Source organism: Poecilia mexicana, unplaced genomic scaffold (assembly GCF_051168715.1).
Source record: "Poecilia mexicana isolate PSO_F unplaced genomic scaffold, ASM5116871v1 scaffold_2, whole genome shotgun sequence".
Classification (NCBI taxonomy): domain Eukaryota; kingdom Metazoa; phylum Chordata; class Actinopteri; order Cyprinodontiformes; family Poeciliidae; genus Poecilia; species Poecilia mexicana.
This window is the reverse complement of record NW_028263371.1, coordinates 32,567,126-32,591,666: the sequence shown is the minus strand read 5'-3', so window position 1 is coordinate 32,591,666 and position 24,541 is coordinate 32,567,126. Positions and strand designations below refer to the sequence as shown.

The 24,541-nt window shown below is 40.9% G+C and overlaps 1 protein-coding gene across 1 annotated transcript in view; it reads left to right on the top strand.

Moving 5' to 3' along the window:
• LOC106914874 (uncharacterized) overlaps positions 1 to 24,541 on the top strand; it is a 53,396-nt gene extending 28,855 nt beyond the window's left edge. Inside the window, exons 3-20 of the mRNA XM_014982010.2 lie at positions 1,954 to 2,022; positions 8,690 to 8,852; positions 9,890 to 9,964; positions 10,853 to 11,041; positions 12,027 to 14,552; positions 14,707 to 14,907; positions 15,051 to 15,206; positions 15,662 to 15,717; positions 16,139 to 16,156; positions 16,322 to 16,489; positions 16,576 to 16,690; positions 16,782 to 16,838; positions 17,808 to 18,115; positions 20,162 to 20,254; positions 20,564 to 20,656; positions 21,070 to 21,151; positions 22,693 to 22,805; positions 23,008 to 24,541. Of these exons, the coding sequence (XP_014837496.2) occupies positions 8,720 to 8,852; positions 9,890 to 9,964; positions 10,853 to 11,041; positions 12,027 to 14,552; positions 14,707 to 14,907; positions 15,051 to 15,206; positions 15,662 to 15,717; positions 16,139 to 16,156; positions 16,322 to 16,489; positions 16,576 to 16,690; positions 16,782 to 16,838; positions 17,808 to 18,115; positions 20,162 to 20,254; positions 20,564 to 20,656; positions 21,070 to 21,151; positions 22,693 to 22,805; positions 23,008 to 23,217 (4,593 nt within the window). The 5' untranslated portion in view covers positions 1,954 to 2,022; positions 8,690 to 8,719 and the 3' untranslated portion in view covers positions 23,218 to 24,541. The remainder of the gene's footprint in view (positions 1 to 1,953; positions 2,023 to 8,689; positions 8,853 to 9,889; positions 9,965 to 10,852; positions 11,042 to 12,026; positions 14,553 to 14,706; positions 14,908 to 15,050; positions 15,207 to 15,661; positions 15,718 to 16,138; positions 16,157 to 16,321; positions 16,490 to 16,575; positions 16,691 to 16,781; positions 16,839 to 17,807; positions 18,116 to 20,161; positions 20,255 to 20,563; positions 20,657 to 21,069; positions 21,152 to 22,692; positions 22,806 to 23,007) is intronic.

Below are 24,541 nucleotides of genomic sequence, written 5' to 3'. Positions count from 1 at the left end.
AAAGATTGTCATTTTGGAGAAAGTCTCAACATTTCCACAAAATAAGAGATGAAAATAAATAGCACACAGAATAGCACAACACCTTGTTGAAACAATAATGAAGTTAATTATTTTTGTTGGATCATTAATTTGAACACATTTTGTTGATTTTTATTTATTTATTTATTTATTTTATTCTTTATTGAAGTTACAAATGTGACAGTGTGTGTCTGATGAGAGGGCATTTGCAAAAAGGTGAAAAAAGTGCGACAACTTCACCAAAACACACATCCACTGGGCGGTGCGGAGACGTACAGCACCGGCAGAAATCAGCTGGTCAGGGGTATCTGGATAGTATCTTATTATTTCAAGATAATTCATTTAATTTTTTTTTTTTCCCAGAAGGCCGGAAACGGGCTTCCGTAAGCTTCACTGCACAGTGACATTTAGCTTACAGAAAGAGTGCCAAGCTGCCAAATTAACAAAATTAAACTGACCAATAACATTTAGCTTTAGGATAGACATGTGTTTTATCCCCCACAGACTCACACAGTTATGCGCTACGTACAAGATGTTTTGTCACAAAATATTTTTTTTATTCATAGTGCCTTTAATAGGAAAGACTGTTGGGTAATAAAAAATCCATTAACTTTTTTTTTTTTCATTTACTGTAAGAAATATCTCAAGGTATGCACAGTGCGATTTGCAATACTGGTCATTGAATTGTGAAAGTGCTCCTAATTTATCGTACAATTTAATTTGTCGTCTGTGAGCTACTCATTAATTAATTGATTGGTCTACTGTTAGGAGGCAAATTGTTTTTGCTAGTATGAAATAAAGAACAAACCATGAATTAGCTGCATCTTAGTATAAGCCGCAGTGTGGGGAAAACAGTAACGGTTTATAGTTCAGAATTTATGGTATATTAAATATATTAGATACTAAATATTACCAGACAAGGAGCTATAAATTAGATATAATTTTCTTTTTTTACATTTGGCTCCAACTTTTTTAGTAAAGTTAAGAGGTTAAATCAGGAAAACATAAAAACCACATAATCATCTGCTAATAGTAGAATAGTAACATTTGACTTTTCCTCGCCTCTTTTCAAATAGTTTTCCTTCTTCGCTCATAAATCTGCATCCTCCCTGTTTGCAGAAACTCTTTGTTTGCAGAATTGTATTATTGTCTTAATGCTTGTTTTGACACCTGAACCTCCCTAATGATCCTTTCACACCCTGTAATGCTAACAGGATGCTCTGCGTTCCATCTCCTTACAGTTTCAGAGCTACACACGGCTGTCTGTCTTTGAATCTTGGGCCAAGATTTAACTCTTTCATCCTCTGGATCGGCCCCAGAGGGCCAATCCAAGACTTTAACAAATCCTAAAAACAGCTCACTGGAGCCGCTGGTCTACTTGGCACAGGAAGGATGCTTGTAATCACTTGTTGGAGCAAAATTACCATCCCTGCAGTTGCCTTGGAGACTCTCCGCCAAACCTCTGCTTCTCCTTTTATTAGTCTGTTGTGTTGCTGAAGTTTGTCTTGATGCATTGATGAGGATTTCCAGCTTCTCTGAATACTAATAACACAACTCAGTCAGGCAGATTATGGCCTGAAATGTTATGGTGGTACTAATGGCATTCATTTCAAAGTAAATTACCATAATAAACAAAAGAATAAAATGGATCAAACTTTATTATTACATTGTTTTGGTTGCGGCTTTGTTACGATGAGTAATAAATGTTGCTTACAGGCAGAACTGAACCTAATGCACGGCTCTCTGCAACACAAGATGAAAGCGGAATGTGTGGAAAAGACTTTAATATGATTTAAAGCTCACCAGATGGGATTTGGTTGTTTGCGCTTAAAGTTGTGGATAAATTAAATAGGCCTAGGCTTGCTTCTTCAAATATCTAACTATTGTTTGATGATTCTAATGTTTATTTCCCTTCGTTTCTCATTTTTATCTTAGGTCTGAGCCGACAGTTCAACGCCATACCTTCCTGGTTCAACAGGCAGAGAAGCTCAGCTTTCAGCTCAGGTAACTTGGCATCACAGGTCGAGTGGATTCAATAATAAATGGTGACTTAAATGTGGAAAATTAAAAATAATATGAAATTCCATCCTCCATTTAGTTATGAAAGCAGAAATAAAATCTTGACCAATAAAATTGTTGCTTCTGGACAGCAGAGCTAAACGCATTAAGTAGCTAAGCATTACATAGGTGAAAGTTACGTTGCGGAACATCATGTAGCTAAACGTCACGTTGCTGAACATTATGGAGCTGAACGTTACAAGACTAACGTTCAGCAATGTTTAGCTCCTTAACGTAGCTAAACATTACGGAGCTAAACATTAAACAGCTAAACGCTACATTGCTGAATGTTACATAGCTAACGTTCAGCAATGTTTAGCTCCTTAACGTAGCTAAACATTACGGAGCTAAACATTAAACAGCTAAACGCTACATTGCTGAATGTTACATAGCTAACGTTCAGCAATGTTTAGCTCCTTAACGTAGCTAAACATTACGGAGCTAAACGTTACACCACTAAACATTAAACAGCTAAACGCTACATTGCTGAATGTTACATAGCTAACGTTCAGCAATGTTTAGCTCCGTAATGTAGCTAAACATTACGGAGCTAAAAGTCATATAGTTAAGTGTAACGTTGCTAAACATTATGTAGCTACACGTTGGTGTTCAAATGTGGCCCACTGCCAGCTGCTTCATTCAGCTCTACTCTCTCTGACATTTTACTCTCACTTTTCCCATGACTCACGGGGGCCGCGGGGGTCGGCTGGAAGTGGCTACATTCAGCCAGATAATTGGCTTGGCTCTCCATATGTGTATAATAGCAGGGGATTGTGCTCGGTTTGGGCTGATGTCATTTTGACCCACAAAAAGCAGTGATTAAGTTAAACTCTGGTGTTCCAGTTTAACCCCAGCTGGGTTTGAAACGTTAGTTACATGACAGGACGTTTCCTGACCAACCTGTCTGTCCAGATCAGCGGAGTCTTGAGAGGACATGGAAGGAGGTCGACATGATGACAACTCATTTTCAGATTACATATAAACTGTCGAAGTTATTTAAAATATTTGAAACATACTCCACGAAACCATACATGAAAAGGCAAGTTCCACTGTATTTAATTATTGCTCTGACCAACGTTTTGGAGAGAAGCTTTTTACTTGAGACATTTAATGACTTAAGGTGTTTTATAGAAATTGTTATTGGATGTTAAATTACATAATATTATGAGTATTTAATGTTTACTTATTGTGTCGTGTAGATGGTTCTTATGGAAGCGTTTAACTGCCAGAGCTCAGAAATAAATTTGTGAGCAGTAACTTGGTAAAACGAGAAAACATTCTCTTAAGATTTATGTCTCATTAAATCCAAAGTATCTTTTTTATTTTGGTAAAAAAATATATATATACTTTTTTTTTTTTACCAAAAAAGTATCTCTTTTGGTGGAAAAGTATCTCTTTTTTTGTATAAAAAAAAAAGTAACAAAAAAAAAACGGCAATAAAAGTATCTTTCTATTTCTGTTTTGTCACAACAATACCTCTTGGAATAAGAAACAAGAAAAAGGAGAGTCATAGTGATCTCCATTATGTTTTTTAAGAAGTCGTAATCATTTAGAGAAGCATATTTATATATCTCATTGTAAAAAGTGAAAGTTTCTCATTAAGATTTATATAAAACTCCTCATTTTAACCAGTTTTACATTTTGCTGTTGTGTGAAAGTTTCTTATTTTGACAAGATATGAAACTCTCCTACATTTAACAAGAAATGTTCTTGTTTTGATGAATTTTACATTTTGTTATAAGGAGAAACTGCTCCTGAGTTTAATTGAACCTCTGTCAATTAAACACTTTAAGTTTTTACCTTTATAAATCAAATATCTATTCGCTACTTACTTCACTTTATGTTTTCTAAAACAAAAATAGACTCTGAAACTGAAGTAAATTCAAGTTAAATGTACACAAATATGTAGGTGATGTAACTATAAAAAATGTTTCTTTCTTACTAAAACGAGTATTGGATAAACTGGATAAATTTTGACCACATTATAGCTTGTGGGTTTGAGACATTTGATCTTGAGTGATAAATTGTGGGCTTTATGAGCTTTATGTTGGCTTTATTTCGATGTTATGCAAGCGGTCATCAGTAACACCAGTGCATCGACTGGTTTAAATGGCTCCTTTCGTGTCAGAGCAGTGGGGAAGGAACCCCGAGGCGCCACCGCACCCAACACGATCCGCTGACCTATTTCTGGATGGTCAGAGTCACTCCGTTCGCTGCTGCCGTCCTCTACCATCCACTGACCTCCGTGACTCTATGTTGTGGCATCACTATGGGAACAATGACATCGCTGGTGTCCTCTGAAACGCTTATTGGTGGTACAGACATGGAAGGAAAACACCAACTAAAGGCAATAAATAAGCTAAGATGAAAATATTTACTGCGGCAGACTGGCGACCTGTCCAGGGTGACCCCGCCTTCGCCCGGAACGTTAGCTGGAGATGGGCACCAGCAACCCTCCCGACCTCTCTAGGGACAAGGGTGTTAGAAAATGGATGGATGAAAATATTTTACATTTCAGAGATGAAGAAGAAGCCAGTAACAACGCTAAAGTTTGGAGGGGGAAGTGTCATGGTTTGAGGGTGCTTGAGTAATATATGACATTATCTATAAAAGTAAAACTGATGAAGAATTGAACTCTCAACAGTAACCGTGTTTCCATCAACGTTTTTTTTTTGTTGCAAATTTTGAAGTATCGCTGGTCGATGGAAATGGCAAAATTTTAAATAACTTCAGCAATTTTGATAAAGTTTTTACGCTTGCTTTGATGTTTTTTTGCTTTTCCAAAAGAAGAGTTCATTTGCAATAGCAGAAATGGAAACACATTTATCAAATAAGTTCTAACAATAGATGGATAAATACTTTATTGATCCCCAAAGGATGGACATTTGTTTGTACCAGAATAGACAACAGGAAGCATCTCAGTGGCGTTAAAGTGATTGCTCCCATATTCCTGGTATTTCGGTGTCTAATCTTTTCTAAGTGTGGGCCCCGGCCCCATGCTTGTGAAGGCAGGCTCCAGTGCTTACAGTTTATTCACACTTCCCTGACAGCACTCATTATGCTTTAATTCTCCTTTATGTGCTACTGAGTCAATGAAAGATAATCTGCTGCTGCAGGAGGAGGAAGTTGCTGGTCTGGCTAAAATACAGGATAAATAATCTTGTAGAAAACTCGTTTTAATCGAGGAACGGTTTATTGCTTTAATTTTAGATTTTAAAATCATGTGGAAATATCATTGATGGCTTCATCAGTGAATGAATGAATCCTGCAGAATAAGAAAGTAGTAACAGAAGGCAGTAACATGCAGTCTTGTTATAGTTGCGGTAAGTCCAGACAGAACGTATTTTATTGGGTTTTATGTGAAAGACAAACACAAAGCAGAAGGATAATTGTGGAAGGAAAATGTTCCAGAACGTTGTGTTGTTGCTATTCTGGAATGCAGTGTTTTTGATGTTGGAAGGTTTTTTATGTATCTGAATCAGATTTTTTTATTATTATTGAAAGAGCTCCCATTCTTAGAAGTATTTAAAGAATTTATGTCTGTCTTTATTTCTGTAATTTGACAGTAATTGATATTAGATACATTAGATGTAATGTTTTTTTCTTTAACCTTCAGTTAACATTTAGATTTTCCATGCTCTTCCTGTTGTTAGTTGTAGTTAATTCATTGCATAGATTCATTTGATTTTTGAAAACCAGTGAGGTTAGTTGAGATTTTGAAGAGGCTAATATTAGCTACAACTAACTGGGAAACGATTGATATCAGAGCTATGGCTCTCCATCCAGGGTGCCATCCTGTCGAGGAGAGACAAGAAAACATGAAGGTCAGTTTTCCAGAACAGGATTTCTTTTGCTTTTTTAGGTGTTTTTTAGTTGAAGATTGATGAAAATGTAGTGTTTTTTCCTGGTGTTTCAAATGAATATGCACTTCATGTGATCATTTCTAGCTTAAAATCTAAAGTGCCAAAACAATAAATTGATGACAAACTACATTATTTCTCCAGTTTCAACTGAGTGTGCTGTCAACACACTTATACATAATTATTTTAGGTGCCAACACATCAACAGACCTGCTAACGCTCACCACACAAAGTTTCACCAAGCAGCTTGAAGTCTGAAGCAGGACTAGTTTACATTCACTATGCTGACTGGAGTTTTTCCACACTAAATCAAGGTTTACAGGAGAAGGCAACTTAGAGTTTCAAGGTTACATCGGACCATTTATTGTATTTATTGTTTCTTATATCTATTTCTTTATTTTTCTGCTAAACCTTACCTTAGGACCGAATGGTCCGACTGGTGGAGGTTGTCGGACACATTCAGCTGCTCACACACAGGATTAAGGCCAGGTTGGCCTACAGCGGAGACAGGCTGCCGGAGATCCTGCCTCCTAAATGGATGGCGACATTCCGACGTGAGCAGTGCTCCGTGGAAGCACGAAGGCTGACCCAGATCCGGGCGGGGCTGGATTAGGACCGAGGTGGGGGGCTAATGGGGAGAGGTGAGGGGCGGGTGGGCGGAACAGACAAAAGAAGAACCTGAAGCCTCTCTGGCTTAGCGTAACTTCTCCTAGTTAAAAACCTGCTGGTGTGTTGAAGACGGAGTACTACGACGTGATCAGATCTGACAGTTGTTTGGGACTCGTAGCCGTGTCGATTTAACCCTTTAGTTCAGTGGTGTAGATGCTGACGTGCTGTAGACTCTGAGATAATGATGAAGATCACAACATAGCCAGGCTAATTTGAAAATATCCACCCCATCAAACTACAAAGACATCTTAAAGTTGATGTAGATTTTACAGAGATAATTTCCACTAAAGTTCTTTTTTTTTTTTTTTTTTTTTTTTTAGTATTTCATGTTGCAGATGGTGAAAGTACAGAGAGGGGCTGGTAAACAGCTGAAAGGGAGCAGTAAAAAGGGCAACGTCAGCTCCAGTTAACAGCAGGATGACAGGATCTGCTTGGAGAGCAAGGTTTACAAACCCAAACGAGGGTAGAATATGATTAACATAAGTTTTGAGTTTTAAGAAAAAGACAGGATAAAGGTCAAGCTTTACATTATTTGTAATAATTCATAAATCAACACTATATTTATCATGATTCTAGATACAATTCAGAGAATAAATACTAAGGTACTTTAGACTTGAAGGTTAATAATAGCTACCTAAAATAGCTAATCCCAAATATTCAGACTACTTGTCTGAAATTACTATTTATATCCAATTTATTTAAACTTCAAATCAGATAATAACTATAAGTATATTACTGAAGATGTAAGTGTGTTAATCACTATAATTAGTCTGCAAATTTAATGAAATAAGTTAGACTGGTTAGCTAAGTAGCCTAGCTTAAAGCTACGTAGAAACAACTCGGTTATCTGAAAACACACAAATTACTCAAAAGGGATATATATTACATCTAAATGTAAATGTATACTTCAATTCTGAAAAGAAAAAGTGTGTGTCGTGGTAATGAAATGAGTTTAAAACCAAACAAAATGAAAGTCGTGAGTTAAAATGGCATTAAACTGTTGTGTTGACGTAAGTGAAAGAGGTAAGGGTCAGTTCACATTGTATCCAACGGCAGGAGTTCAATGTTTGGTTCAGGAGGTTCGTTCAGGTCAGATTCCTTTAATCCTGTTTGTGTTGACTATAACAGCAGCATGGCTCTCTGCTGACCGGAGGGATTTAAACCCGTAACCTCCAGATTCCTGCAGAGAAACCTGCTCTTTAAGGTTTTCAGTAAATAAAAGAAGATTTTCCAGGGTGTAGCTTGCAGAGTGTGTCGTTCGATTTTACCAAAGCAGCAGCGGCAGCAGGAAGCAGGTCAGTGTGATTCCAGGCTATCTTCCTCCTTGGCAGCAGCTGCGCCCCGCCCTGCCTTCCTTCTGACTGTGCCCTGGGCTCGCCTCCTCAGCCTGTCTGGGAGTCACTGGGTCCGTCCTGATGCAGCAGCAGCAGGAAGCAGGCTTTATTAGCTTTAGTCTGGTGAAGAGCAATGAGCTGCAGCTGCTTGGTGATGATGATGATGATGATGATGATGCTAGCCTTCTGTTAATCCTGTTGGAAAATCACCATGCGTTTGCCTTGGGGAACAAAAGGCTACATGATTAGAGAGTTAGATACTTTTGTTTGTATTTCTAATGAGTAGAGATGATCACTGGGAGCCACTGCTGTGTCGTTTCCTGCTCCATTGAGGCTCATTTTACTGGTTTCTGCTCGGCTGAGGGATGTGAGGATCCACTCTGCACATGGATGCTGAGACAAAGGCCAGACCAACAGCTCAGTGCAGCCGCTGGCTCCCCCTGGTGGCAGGTTTAGTGTTGCTCTGCAGAATGTGCTGTAGATTTAAAAATAAAGTTTAAAAAATTGGTCAGAGTTCCTATTTTTTTTGTATATATCTTTGTATTTTTTATTTATTTATTTTTGCCACGTATGGTATATGGTATCTGTTCCTGAACTGAGTTCCTTTTTTTATTTTTGCTCTGATTATTGGACATGGAAATAGTTGAAAATTCAGGTATGCCTTTATTTTATTTTATTTTTTTATTTTGGCATGTTTTTTGGGTGACGCATGGCCTCTTCCTCCCCCTCCTCTTGTCTGTCCCTTCTCAGATCCAGTAGGTGACCCTCAGGCAGGTGGACATGGCAGACGGCAGGCAGCCAGAGGACCACTGGGCCGCCAACGGCCAGGAGAACGGAGAGAACGGCTACTCATCCTACGGCTACCGGGAGAATGGCTACCACGCTGCGGCGGCCGCTCCGCCTCCAGCAACAGGTAGGGGGAAGCTGCATGCTGGATCTTGTGGAGCAGAGCAATGGCATGATGAGACGAGGACAATAAATTAATCAATCAATCCACCTAGCTGTTCTCATCATTTTATGACAGAAAACATTAAAGTTCCTCATGAATTTCTTCAATCCAACAGTAGCTGAAGAAATAGCAAAGGACAGAGGACAGAAAAGAAAGAGAAGACAGAGAATAGAAGAGAAGGAAGAATGCAAGTTAGAAAAGAATGATGACATAAATAAGAAAGGCAAGAAAGGAAAGGATGAAATAAGACCTTTATAAGAAATGAAGGAGGTACGACACGAGGTAAATGATTGGAGGACACGAGAAAGGAAGGGTAGAAGAGCAAAATGAGGAAGGACACAAAGGAAGGGAGGAAGGAAACGAATGAAGAAGTCAGGTGTAAGGGTATCCAGGTAATGAAAACTCTGAGGTGACTTTCCAGACTGCGTAGGAACCTTTGAGTTTCCATCTGCCAGAGTTAGTTCTCCATGTCCGACACAGGGCTCCCCAGAAGTCTTCACTCCTCAGAGTTCGTCACATTCTGTCTCATTCCAGCTGTGAACTGGTGCACAGTTGTAAAGCGGAAGGAAAATGATGGAGGAAAAGAAGCAGGAAGTTCCACTGATGCTTCAGTTACTGACTTCCTGTTGGTCCTCAGGATCTTCAGATTGAAGTTTCAATACTTCCTTTTTTCTTTTTCTTTTTTTTTTTTTTTTACAAACCAACTAAACTGAACTAATTAGTTCTCAGTTGGATCCAGGTCTGGGCTTTGACTGGACCATCTTCTTTTTGAAAAATGAATACTTTTCCTTCCCCTTCACAATTCTGCTCTACTCTGTGTTGGTCTATCACATGAAATCGTCACCGTTTAATCTTTGGAGGTCGGTATGAGAAGAATATTGAGCATTTCTACACTAGAGGAGTGTAGAAAGCTGCTCTGACTCATCCGTCATCTCCGTCTTTCCATCCACGTCCCGTCTTCCTGCTGTGTCTCGTCTCTCTCTCTCTATGTCCCTCTGCAGTGGACGACTCGGCCAACCTGCCCCCTTCCCCTCCCCCATCTCCATCCGCTGAGCAGACTGGGCCCCTGGCACAAGGTATACAGACATTTAAGGAACAGCCTCCTTCCAACATGCAGGATGTGACATGTGGTGAAAGTAGCAGAGAAGTTCTCCTGGTCCTCAGTATATACCACTCTGTCCTGGTCCGCTCATAATCTGGTCCATTTGACCAACTGTACTCTAGTACCTCAATCAGTTATTAATAATAATAGTAATAGTGACAACAACTCTCTTCTTTAAGACCTATCAGTTTCTACTGGTCTGCTTCTCATCGTCAACAGCTCACTGTGTTCTTTGTTCACTCAGTTCGTTGATTTTTACCATTCGTCTTTTTTCCCCCCCTGCATTACCAAACTGGTTCCAGTACTAAAGTGAGTCATAGCAATGGTGCTTTCAGTTGAAGCCACCATTTCCAGCCAAAAACTACTTCTTCTGTCCCAACACCAACTCAGTTTCCTGTTTCCACGCAAAGTTAGCTTAGCTTTCAGCAATAAAAACACCCACCTAGATTCAGCAGCAAAAAACTGAAAGACTGGGAAAACACTAAAAAAATGATATTTACAGCTGAATTTATGGGTTTTTAAACCCGTGAAAAAGTTAATAAATTCTATCAGCGGTTGTAAATCTGATTATATGTCAGAAATGTTGGTTGGTAAATGTTGTAACTAAAGATTGTCATTTAGAAAACAGCATTTTATACATTTAGACACTCATATTAAGGTAACAAATCAAATCCCTATTGCCATAAATGTTATATTTGCAAAATATAATGTTTTTGCAACGTTATATTTTGAGTTATGCAATGGAGAGTCTACATCGCATAACCCAGATTGCACCCATCTTTGTCTCCATCATATTCAACTATGTCACGCTAGTTTTAATGTCAGCCATGTCTCATCTGTGTCTCCCTTCCCCGGCTCAAAGAGGAGAAAGTAGAGGTTGTCAGTCAGCGGCCTCCAGTGGAGGAAGTGGCATATGAGCAACCAGGAGACTTGCACGTAGAGCAGACAGATTGTTTAAGGGAGTCCCAGGCTTTGGGTTACCAGAGAACCCAAACACCTGAGGCCGTCAATGGAGGAGATCACCACAGTGAACAGAGCCCGACACAGACAGGTGTGTGGGGTTTTGAAAACAACATGAGTGTTTGAACAATGGACTCTTTCCTTGTGCATGACCCTCTGGTGCTCTGCGATGGGTACAAAGCTGTCGGCTCTTGGTTTTTCTAACTTGTAATGCAGCTCAGGCTTCGCTGCCAGCCTTCCCTGCTGCTTTGTTGCTCTGGACTTTGTGAGCTTCTGCTGCAGTTCTTAGAGCTACTGTTTGCAAAATAATCACGTGACATAGCATTTTGATTTTGTGCTTTGTTTCATGCCTAACACAACCATTTGCTTTTTTTGAGCACATAATCAACCATAGCATGGTTGATCATTTCTGCACCTTAGTATTGCCAGCTACATTGCAAACGCTAGAATCACTGTCTAAACCGTCATTGTATTCTGTATATTTTTCTGTGGGTTTTGCTGGGATATTGTGATTGGAAAAACTGCTGAGTATCTCACAAATAAATGCTGGATGCATTTAAAGTCTGTTGTAAACCATTTGCTTTCTGTTTTTCAGTTGTCTTCATATCATCTCACAATAAAGAATAAATGTGTTTTCCTATTGTTGTTTAAACCAATTTGGGCTTTAAAATTAATTCTCATTGGACATTTATTGTCATACTAATAAAGCTTTCACCCCTCAACATAAGTTACTTGTCATTGACAAATAAGTACGATTAGTTTTATCTGTAAATCCCTCTTTATTACAATAGGAATTCAATAAGCGTGTGTATTACCATTATTTATTGCCATTTAACATCATGCAACTCATTCCTTTGTTCCAGTTCTGCACGCTATCTTTGATGCTGTGACCTCCCCTTGTGCTGTTGTGGCCTGGCACAAAATACACTGTGCTGTGTGTTTTGCTTGATGGAGAGTATCTATGTGCTGGAAACCTCAGCTTGACTGTATGGGCTAGCTTTTGTGGATGCTGCAAACAAAGCTTTTTGCTAACTTGAGTCAGCCCAGACTTCTACAGCATCCTTCAAACCTCACAGCCCAGCCAGCGGAGAGAAAAACATCTTGTGAGTCTGAGGTGCAAGAAGGCGAATGTCCTGTAACGTCTGAAGAAGAACTCGCTTTGAGTAAACATCCCACTACTTCAGAGAAAGATCTCTCGGACGAGTCCTCAGCTAAACAGACTGATAAAGACAGAGGAAATGACACAGAAGAATCCCCTGAAGACTGCAAGCCTTTGGAGTCTAAAGTCAAGGACCATGAAGATGTTTCGCTGACAGAAGATGTAGCAAGTCTCGAAACAGAAAATAATGCCGGAGTTATGTTACCTAAGAAATCACAAGTTCCTTTGAATGAAAGTACTGAGAAGACTGAGGAAGGAAAAGCAACAAGTCAGGGCAATGAGGACAGTAGCATTCAGAAAGAAACTGTCCAGTTAAAAGAAGGATCAGATAAAGATTCAAAGACTTACTTTGAGACAACATCAAAAAGTCAAGAAGAGGGATCATCACAAGGGTATTATGAACTCAGTTTAACCTCCGAGAAAGGGTTAAGTGTAGAATATGACAGAGCTCTGGATCAATTTGAAGGACGAGAGAAGAAAACTGTGAGGATATCACCTGATAAAGCACCATTAGAGCAACGTAGACTGTCCTTGAACATTCCTAGTGGGTCTTCGACAGAAACGACTGTAAAAGTAGACAAGTCGAGGAGATTCTCTGAAAGCTTGTGTCCAGTCAGTGGAAGCTTTGCGGGGACAGAAGTTCCTCCATTAACCCCATTTGTTGAGACGCATACTTCACGTCAGCCTGTAGACTCCATTATCCCAACACCGACACCATCTGATAGCATCCAGACAATGGCAGATGCTTCTGCTGAGGGGCATGGTTCTAGCTCTGACCAATCAGAAAGCCTTTCTGATATGTTGGACTTGGCTGGGGTCCCACTTCGTCCATCAATACAGATGAGGGACCACATGAGACGAAAATCAATGCCAGCCAGTGCACTCCTCGGTAATGCCTTTGACAAGCTGAGTCTATCAGAGCAAATCTTGACAGAGGTGGCAGGGGAGGATCAACAGGAAGAGCTTGGCTACTGCGTGTTCAGTGAATACTCAGCACCCATGCCTTCTCCAGCTGATGTACCAAATCCTGGAGATTCTCAACACCAGCACTTCCCTTCTTTGGGTTCTGAAGAAGAAGAGGTTTCTAAAGTTGTGGAAATTGAAGATGGTCAAACTCAAGTGCAACAAAAAGATCAGAAAGAAATTTCTCAAAACCCTGTGTTGGAAAAGAAAGATCCACCAGTAAAGACCTCCTTGATTCTGGAAAAAGCTGTGACTAGTGGATTAAAACCAGATCGCTTACGAATCCCAATGACAGCTTCGAAAGACCGTCTTACTGAACTTCGTCTGGAAACTGGCCTACCTGGGGACATAAAGATCCAGGCAATCCCTGAGGTGGATGTTGAAAAAGACCCCTCTAGAGAGGCCTCACCCATCCCACCGGACAACTCCTTCACTTTCACTCCTGCAGAAACTGGAAATAGATCTCCCCTGAGTCCCATCAGCCCCAAGTCTGAAGGAACCCTAGAAACTCAAGGCAGTGAGCCACAGGGAAATGATGTGCCCAACAAATCTTCAGAATCCAAGAGTGTTGATGAACTGGAGGCAAACAAAGTGATGACAAACACTAAGATTGTAGATCAACAAGAAAAAGCTGAGAAAGCGGATAGAACCATGACGGCATCAGTGGAGCCTTTGCAAGATAGTTTGGAAGAAAAGCCTTTAATCTTAGGAGAAAAAGAAACACAAAAACCTTCAGACTTTTCTCAGCATTTATGCATTGAAAAGCCAGGAGGTGAAAAGGCTCCCCAAATCCAACTACCAGAGTTAACGCTAACAAAAGACTCATCAAGGCCACAAGTATTATCTCCAATCATTGTAATACCTCAAGCACAAGTAGATGAAGAGGTCGAAGAGGAGGATGACATTGAGATTGCGGAAGAGCCTCAAGAGATTATGGAAGAACCTGAGGAGATTCTGCACTCCAAGAGTAATATAACAGCGGAAAGTATACCTGATATACCTGAAGTGGAGGAGCAGAAGAAGGACCAAATGAGATTGATGGTTTGTGATAAGATGCTGGACGATGATCCCAAGTCGGGAGCTGAAGAATGGAGTCATAGTGCCCTAAACAGCGATGAAGGCGAGCCTGCTACCGACAGTTCACACTTGTCCCCATGTTCTGACCATGACCTATTACAGCAGTCTGAGGAAGGTGATGAGGAGGGAAAAAAGGAAGAGGACCTGCAGGTAGATAAGATGGAATCGTCAAAAGAAGAGAATGAAGGGGTAAAGAAAGATGAAACTTATCAAGAGGAAGTGGAAGGAGTTTATTATGATGCAACTGGTGATGAAAAAGAGAATAAGGTCTTGATTGAAGAGGATGGAACGAAAGAGAAAGACATAGAGATTGGTGAAGAAGCAACTAGTCTGGCAACTAACGATGAAACCACAATAGACGTGTCCATCATGGATACAGACAGTGGCTGGATGGACCCTCAAGGTACCCAGAACATTTAATATACCTATCACTTCTACAATATAGTCAAAGATCTTCAATCTATATACTTAGAAAGCTGATATGCCTTGATGTAAGCTAGTACCTAGCTATGACAGCTGTGGAGAATTAGTCCTCTCTTGATACTTTTCTGCTGCAGATGATGACAAAAGTATTATGACTGAGCAAATCGAAGCCCTTCCTCAGACACAGAGTTCTACTGCTGCAGCTACGGTGGTGGACTGCCCTGCTAAACAGTTACCCGGCAAAGGAAGGGGGCGCCTTGGCACTACTGAATGTAAAGTGACACGCAAAGCACCGACCTACCATCCCCCAAGAGAGGAGATAAGAAAGAAAAAAGGTTCTCGTTCTGTTTTCAAAAAGTATTTATAGCCAGAAAATTAACTTTCTTGTTACTACCAAAACCCTTGACTTTAAAACCAGCTTTTTATGTCAAAACTGAGTTGTGCATGATGGTATAATTATGTCTCTCCTCTTCGCCAGTAGGCGTGAGGAGGGCTGACCAGAGTAAGGTGTCAGCCCTCCAAAGTCGCTCTCCATCTCGAAAGAGTGGAGCCAAAGTGGCAGCCAGACATCCTAGGCCTGCTCCGCTTCACGGCTCTGCTAAGCGCAAGGCCACAGGTGAACACCTTTCGCCAGGTATCAGCGCTGTGAATGGAGAGAGATCACATACATGTTGTGAAATCAGTATATATGTGACCTATGTGGAAGATTCAGAAGCAGATCTCTCTTTATTTTTGGCTCTTTGAGGAGTTGAGCAGTGGCAATGTAGCTGGCAAACATCGTGTGCTTCTTACCCATCAAACGTTTCCGTTACTTTCACTGCCTTAACTGCTGTCTTTCTTTGCATCATTATTGTTTATTTCTGCTCAGTCTTTCTTTTGTTTATGATTCTTGTTTTTTAACATAGAGGGAAATAAAAAGTTAAGTCTTGTTTAATTTGTCATTTTTGAAACATAAACCAAATGTGGCTTGCTGTTTTGTACCGTTCCTTTGTAACTGTCCATTCATTACATGTGTTCACCACATATGTGCAATCCTAGAAGATGTCTCCCCCTAGTGGTTAACATTGAGTATTGCTTCTTTTCCCACAGGTATGGCACACCACCAGCCACTCAGTGTGGCCCAGCCGTCCAGGGAGAGGCCCACTGTGAGTAATATTTTACTGTTTTAACAAACTCTAGATCGATGGGGCGTGCTTATGTCACAACCCAACGAGTATTTTTCTCCCATACAGACATGAAAATATTTAAATCTGCAAAATTGATAAGGGGCAAAACATAAATGGAGAAGGAGAAAATCTTTAAGCCAGAGCAGTAGTTGAGGCATTCACTAAGTCCGATGAGAGCAGAAGCATCACTTTGAGATTTACAAGCAAGGAGGATTGTTGAGTGGAATTTTGAGAGAGCAGGCAGTCTAATGCAGTCCCACATCACTCTGATCTATGTTGCTTCTTGTCGCCTTTCTGCATGATGTTGGCTAAATATATCTGCATGTCTTCATCCTTATATTGTTTTCTTCTTGTCTGATGAATCATGTCGTCTTGCATGCTCGCCTTCTGTCTTTGTCAGTCGCGACAGAGAAAATCTGTGAGTAAAGATGTTTCCATGCAGAAGAATTCCATATCTTCATTACTATCATCTTTCAGTCATCATTTCTGTCCTTTTGAAGTGTATTTTCCTTTCATTTTTCATCTCTTGGTCGCTTCCTCTATCTTGCATGCGTCCTCCCCTCTCATTACGTGGATTACCCAGAGCCCCACGAGGGCCGTTCTGTTAAAGATGGCAGTGCAGCGCGGTGGGGGGTGCCCCCGGCCGAGTTCTGCCTGCAGCCTTAAACGGAGCCCCCTGGTGGAGGCAGTGATATGCGAGGCTCGGCCCGCCTCTGCCTGCTCCCGCCCTCCCCCTCCACCAAACAAATGGGTAAATTAGAGAGAAGAGAGGAGGTCTGGGGCATAGATGGGGGGTACCTGTCTGGATTATTGACCCTGTGGTATGTGTTGCTTCAGGAGAGAACATACCGCAGCCCGGAGAAGAGGTCATCCCTTCCTAGGCCAGCCAAGTCTCTGACTCGCCATATTCCTGCTGCTGAGCAAGAGGACAGCACTCCCTCCAGGCCAACCTGTAAGATTACACTCCCTCAAACGTGCAGTTTTTAAATCTCACTTCCTTCCACCCTCCTGCTCTCCTTTAAACTCCCTGTTCTCTCCTAAAGCGATCCGAACCGACTCCAGAGGAGACGGCAGGTCTGGAAGAGCCCCTAGTATGGCAGGTAGAGCACCCTGTAGCTCCTTCCCCATCAACAGCTAAACATTTAGTCATTGATCTCCATTATATCACAGAAGAGCTCCATGCACATTTACACTGTGGCTCAGTCAAAGCCCCTGCTGCCTTATCAGAGAAACAGGTGGGATCCAGACCAACAGGTGTGCTGCTTCTGGGCTTAGATCCTATTGGTGTTTTCTCTGGTAACCTGGCAACAAGCAGCTGGAGGACAAATGTTGTGATTAGCCTCTCACTGTTTAAACATTCCTGTTTAATCTGGGCTTGTTTGTCCAATGAAACTTGAGCACATGTAGCCACATGTGCTCATGTCTAACCATAAGAAGCAGACCAAAAATGTTTCATCTTAGATTTGTCTTTTGTCTTCAGGAAGGTTTTTAGTTCAGATCTCTTAACACTTAATTTTTTTTACCCTGACATCACCTGATTAGTTACTTAACAAAATAATATCACTCACATTGTCCATCCTGCAAAGGGTTATTTAGGCCAAGATGTGTATATGATGTGTATGTGTATAGCACACACTTGGAAGGGAGTGTGTGGAGATTGAAACTGGACTTGGATAGTTGTGGACATTGAAAATAATCGTTCACTAGCATATGGCTGTTGAAGTAGTCAGTGAATTGGATGAAGTACTCCATCCATACTTCACCTTCCACCTATGGAAGATGGGGTTCTGGGGACAACTGATCAAATACACTGACGTCTTTTAGTGCAGAGGATGAAGTATCAGTTGCTAAAATAGACAATAAAACAGAAAGTAAAGACTTGTTTTGCATCAAGGCAATCGTTTTTCTTATTGGCTAGTTTGACTAGTCAATGTCCAGTCAGTTTGAGGCGTAAATGTTGCCACAAAATGTTTTATTGTACAAGGTAACATCTTGATTTCTGAGTACAGATCATAATTTGAGTTGCAACTAGTGTATGGTAAAGGAGCAACCTTTCCTCCTCCCCTAAGGCACAGACTCAACCCGGTCCCGGTCGGTCCGCAGTGGCGCTTCCACCCCAGGGTCTGCCGTCACACCCGGCACACCGCCCAGCTACTCCTGCCGCACCCCGGGGTCACGCACCCCCGGCAGCCACACACCCAAGTCCTTCAGCGTCCTCCAGGAGAAGAAGGTGGCAGTGATCCGGACCCCGCCCAAGTCCCCTTCGTCAGTCCAGCGGCAGCTGAAGGTCATCAACCAGCCGCTTCCCGACCTGAAGAATGTAAAGTCCAAGGTCGGGTCCACAGCCAACTTGAAGCACCAGCCGAAAGGAGGACAGGTAGACCAACGGGAAGGTTTAATGTGGCCTGTTTGGACCTGTTCAGAGGTGATAGAAGGGCCTGTAGGGTTTTGTTTGCATTCAGTTAGTTTTTTGAGTAGTTTTGCACTTGCTGCCAAGACATGTGGAACAGGGTTGACCTGTTCAGGGGGGGTGGTGTCCAGTGAACCTTATTAATAAAACAACATAAAGTTATTCATTGATTGTTTCTCTGGTCAGATTTGTTCTGAGGAAAGTATAATCCAAATTTTGTGGATGTGCCAAATCCTGCCACATGAGGGCAGTAAATGGCCAGGTTTTCTTCCTATCCTTTAATGGAAAATCACAAAGTAGCAGGTGTTGTGACCACGTTGTAATCTGGTTAAATAAGATTCTTTTAAATACGATGCCTCGTCCTTCTGATGAGCACACATATTGTCTCATATTCTCCAATTGTAGACGCATCTGTAGAGCTTTGATGCTAACTACCAGAGATGGTGACATGTGAAGAAGGGTTTCCTCTGGTTCTGTAGAAATGTCATATGTCCACCCTCAGTCACTGTGCGTCCTGCTCCGTGTCCTCTGCTCTGTCCGCTGCCATCTCCGTCTGCCGCCGCCTCAGGCCTCGCGTCTCCGCCGTCTCTATGTCCTCCTTCCCTCTGCTTCTTTTTCTGTCCCTCTGCTTCCTCCTCGGCGCAGCAGCACCAGCCGCACCAGCAAACACGGTTAGATTTAACAACATCTATCTGTGTAGGAAGATCCATAAAAACCCTCCTCTTTGGCTGGAAGGACCACCAGCCCTTGGGAGCTGCTTTGGTTATGGCTGCCAAGGATTTTCCCTCCAGCTCTGAGGAGTATTTATAATCCAGCTTCTAGAGCCACTCAGAGCGCAGAAAAGACTTCATTTAACCTTCTCTATTTTTTTTTAGCTGTTTTTTCTTAAAAACAGATGCTTTTAAGAATTTCCCCAGAGCTCTCCCTTCTGAGCCAAATATAGGCACAGGCAGTTAAGGGAGAAAATCTTGACTGAAACTTTATGGGGATATAATGTACTGCAGATATTTTGATTGTGAATCATTGTCAACATTAAATCTAAAAACTTAAACCTTAAAATGTAAGAATAGTTTTATAACTTTCTTCAAATTTAGATGAAGTATTTGGTAGAACCATCTTCAACTTTCTAGTTGTTGTTTTTATTTTATTTTATTTATGCCTTTAAAAACTAATCAGTATGTTTTTATGTTGCTTTGAAGTCTGGCCTCTTCATCTCTGAGAGGCCAGATCATGATGATGATGATGATGATGATGCTCCTGAATGGACATTTTCAAGCTGATTATAGTATGTAATGTAATTATTGGAACAGATGAATGAAGCACCTTCAGGTCTTTTAGAAAGGTGAACCGAGCTCCGTCATTCTCTTCCTGATTTATTTTGGGATTTCCGTGATGTCATACAAAGAAGCAGCATGTTTTAGGTGTTGTGTTAAAATTTATCAACAGGTAGCAACACCCTTTTTTTTAGCAGCATTTAAAAGCTCTGACATCAGCTAAATTTACAAATTTGAAGAAAGTATTAAAAAGAACATATTATTGAACTGATTTAGTTTGTTTTTATATATTCTGGGTAAATTTTTAATAAATTAAACATACAGGTCTGACATAAATTATTCAAGGTCTCGCTGTCACACAGGGTTTTTTTTTTTCTTTTTTGATGGATACAGAAGTTTGTATTATTTGGTGCTGGTGCGCTCCTCCGCCCCCTCTTCTGATACCACCCAGGGCAGCCGCCCATGTGGTGTCCATCTTGAACTCTGTGAAACATCAAAGCCTGTTGAGCCTTATGTTTTTCCCTGAATCTCCTTCTCTATTCCTCTACCTTGCCGTTCTGTATTGTTTTCCCTTTTTAAAGTTTTTTTTTTTTTTTACATAATTTTAAACCGACACAAGTTGAAAAAAAATCACCTCAATTACAACCTTTTCCTTTAACTTACCCATTGTTCAGTTTTTATTTTTTTTTATTTTTTTTATTTTTTTATCATCAACATTATTATCCCAATTTTATTTTAGGTTCAGATTTTAAGCGAGAAGCTGGACTTCACTCATGTTCAGTCAAAGTGCGGCTCCAAGGATAATCTCAAGCACACGCCCAAAGGAGGCCATGTATGTAACTTTTCTCTCTTTCGCTTCTTTTACTGTTTTTTTTCTTTTTTTCAGCTTTTATGCTCTGACATCCTGCTTTTATATGTGTCCATCTGTTTGTCTGTCAAACATTGAGGAGTTGAACTCTTGTTTTCTTTGCTGTGAATCGGCTTCTATCGTGTCGAGGAGAAATGAAGAACTGGGACATTTTAGCAGGATTATTTTTGGTGAAACAGCCGAGACGATGTGGTCTATTTCCAGTCCACCTCTGTTTTTTTTTTTTTCTTGGGTCTTTGGATCAGGAAAGCCAATGAACGTGTCATTTTTTAGGTCATGATTCCAAGCGTTAAGCTGGACTTTAGCCACGTTCAGTCTAAATGTGGCTCCCTGGATAAGGTGCACCACGCAGCCGGCGGGGGAAACGTGAGTGACTCTGCGGAAAAAGTTCCTGTCGTCTCCGGCTCCCTCCATCCCCATCGGCGTCCAGCATGTCTGTAATGTGTAGCTGTGGTGTGTTCCTGTGACTTCTACCTCAGACGTTAAATATAGAAACCATTCACGATGTTAAAAAGATGAACCAGCGTCCCTCCAGCATGCGGGGAGTTCAATTTAAACGAGGAACTTCCTCTCTCTGTGGTGTCAAGGTCTACTGCTTGCTCTCTCCAGGAAGTGATGTCACCAGTCCACTTCCTCTGCCATAACCTCACAGATCCATGTTGTGATTTGTGTCTCCCCGCTCCACTCAACGTCTTTAACTGCATTTCCATATCAAAACATGTCAGATTGGTTTCTCTTTTCTTTGGATTGTAATCCCAGCTGCTTGCTTCCTGTTGCAGGTTCAAATCCAGACCAAGAAGATTGACTTGAGCCACATCACCGCCAAATGTGGCTCCATGTCCAACATTCATCACAGACCTGGTAATCATTGTGTTGAATGTGCATTTCTGACTCTACTGGATTCATCTTTGGAGCAGTTTTGTTCACAAAGCTTCCTCAAATGTCGCATTTAGATGCATTTTTATGCAGACGATACTGAAACATCATGTGGTTTTTCATCCACATCTTTTGAGTGATGATCACTGTGTCTTTGTCTTGATGAACTTTTTTTTATTATCTTAACATATGTTATTAGAACGAAGCAGGTCTAGTTGTTGTTTCTAAAAAGTTCCCCATAATCACAGCGTTGAGTCTATAAATGTCTCGATCCACATGGAAACACAAGAAATGTTCCAAATTCTTAAAGGTCGGATGCGCGCAACTGTTTAGTTTAAAAAACAAAAACAGAAGAAGCTTAGTTTGTTGTTTGTTTTTGTTTTTGTTTTCAAAAAGTTGATTCTTGGTTATTAGCTTGAAGATTCAAACATTGCTTAGCTTTGGTATCTAATAGTTACCAATAGTTGCTGTTTCAGTGTTTGAACAAATCAACATTACTGTTGGTCAAAGATGATAAACTTTGCACATTCACACATAACCCTAAAAACCAAATAAAGAACATAAACTGACCTATCAGCCTTTTTATTATCATTATTTCAATCTTAGGCTAGTTAGCATGCTAACTTCTATTAGCTTCTCAAGTTTCACAATCAACATTTTCGCTAGTCAATCTACAGTTCACTGTGTGCAACTCGTGCAATAGCAGGTAGACGGTGGTGTGTGCCCATCTTCATGCAGCTGCCATATTAGGTATCTGTGTTGATATATTTATGACTTTAGAGGGCATTCCGGAGAATATTATGAGTTAAGATTTTGGATAGTCCAGCTTCAGATTAAAATTTTTTATTTTTGACAGTAAACTGAAGTTTAATCAAGAAGGTTAACCGTGCGGTAAAGAGTTGTATTCTACAATGATTTGATTTGTTTTGGTATCAGATCATGTCTGTTGTCGGGAGTCTCTTTTAGTGAACGTTAGGAATCAAGTGGAGTAACTCCAAAATATATTGACCCTCATTCCTTCGGTAGAAGCAAAATTGCTTGTTAAATCCACAACTGCTATTGCTCTTCTTTCTGGAGGACAATAAATGGATGTATAGGAATGTTTCTGTGTATTTAGGCCTTCAACCAGAGCGCATGTTTAATGATTATATTTGCTATGATGTGAAACTCTTGCCAAAAAGTTGTCCTTCAAGAGTCTTTGACAAATGGGGTTACAAATTAAATTAAATTAAATCACAAATTACCTAGTGGAAACAAGCTGCCAAATAAAAGATGAAAGCCTCTTATTTATTATTTAATGATGATATTTTAGTCTTTTCTACTGTTGTTCAAACAAAACATTTGCCTCAGAGCAATTCTCTCCTTATGTTGTCTCCATATTTTATGACTCTGTAACATCAAGCCTTGTTCCCAGGGAGCCTAGAAGACTGCCCTGTCTTTGCTCCGGGGTTTCTTAGCCCATTCAGCCCTAGGGAAGTGTGGCGCTCTCTGGGATGACGTCTCACAGCTTTCTGTTGTTTTCCCAGGGGGAGGAAACATCCGTATCGAGAATGTGAAGCTGGATTTCAAAGATAAGGCTCACGCCAAGGTCGGTTCCCTGGACAATGCCAGCCACATGCCGGGAGGAGGGAATGTCATGGTAACAAAATTTTACATTCACTTTTACTGTCAAGATTTTAAGTGTCAGGTGAAAATATTTATTAAATAGAAGGATGAATGCAGGAAATAAGTCGAGTGAGATGGGCAGTGTTGACGGGGCAGGGTTGAGGTAGACGTGGTCCTGCCCTAGGTTTTGACCTTGACTCCTTGGATCCGTTTCTCCTTCTTTGCCGACCAATCAGATTGAGAGCCACAAGCTGAGCTTCCGGGAAACGGCCAAAGCTCGTGTGGACCACGGCGCCGAAATCATCATCACCCACTCCCCCGGTGTGGAGACGGGGGGCACGTCTCCCCGCCTGTCGTCCGCCGGCAGCATCAACATGATGGAGTCGCCCCAGCTGTCCACACTGGCACAGGACGTCACGGCCGCGCTGGCCAAGCAGGGCTTATGAGCTTTCAGTCCGTTCCCCGCCGTCCTCCTGTCATTGTGGCCCCCCTCATAGACATCCAGCGGTGTCCCTTCAGTGCAACATGTCCCCTAATACCTCATAACCCCCACAGTTGTAGTCGATCGGGCTGTCGTTCGCCCATTTGGATTTTAAAGACTAGATTCTGCCGCCTTTAAACAGGAAGCCTCTCAGTTCTTTGATCCTCAACTCAAATATGGATGTTCGTTTCAGATCTGATAGGCCGAAGGGTCGATTGTCTCAGCAAGTGGTTTTTACGATTGTATGACGAATTTTTTTGAAGCGCATCGCCACAGCCCTCCAGAATTTATACGGTACCGAATGCGATTTATTGCTACTAGAAAATTAATGTTGTCTTAAAGGATACAAATGTATGAGAGACTGACGGAAAAATGCGAAAGAGTGGCTGACAAGTGGACATGTCTGCTGAAATGCGACATGAGTTTGTCTTTGTTCGCCTGTTGGATTTTAATGTTTTCTTGCTCTGTTTTCTTTTTTTTTTTTACATAAATGTTACTGTAGTGTTACCGTTTTGTACCTTCCCTGTGGCTGCTCTGGCTTATTGGCAATTATAATAACCATGGCAGTTGTGTAAAATGTCAAGCGATGAACAGCTAGCTTTATAATGGGCTTTTTTTCTTTTTTTTCTTTTTAGTTGTTTTTGTCCCCCCAAAGCTGCCTGTTTACGTTCGTTTTTATATTTGCGCTGTAGTTTTACAAGATTAGACAATACTGTTGTGCTGGCATGGCAACAAAAAAAACAGATTAAGTTGGAGCTATTTGCAGCTATTTTAAACTTTTTAAGTTTGAACGAAAACGGCCCGGATACAATCCAAGTCAGGCCTGAATAAGCCTTGCGACCCTCCTTGTTTTTGCTAAAACACTGGGTGGTACGTTGTGTTCAAATGGGTTAAGAGCCCAGAGTTTGTTCAAATTAAGTGTGAAGTTTGAAGCTTTATATGAAAACATTCCTGTGGGGTAAAAAAAGATAAAATAAATGTGTTGGTTTTGATCGTTGCTGGAAGTTCAGAAGAATGAAAGCTAGAGTTCTTTTTCTTTCTAAAAAAAAAAAAAATAAATAAGTCAAACGAAACTCTTCTATCAGAATTTTGCTCTCCTTTGTGGAACCCTTTTTGCCCCCGCCAGTGTTTCCCCCGTGCTTCCTCTTTCTCCACCCCCTCTTTGCCTGTGTAAGTGTATTTAAAGAAATGTAGATGTGTGTGCACTATTTCCAATGTTTGAGATGTACTGATGATGACAAATGCTCTGACAAAATGACGACCGCATAAATAAAGAAAATAAAAACAGA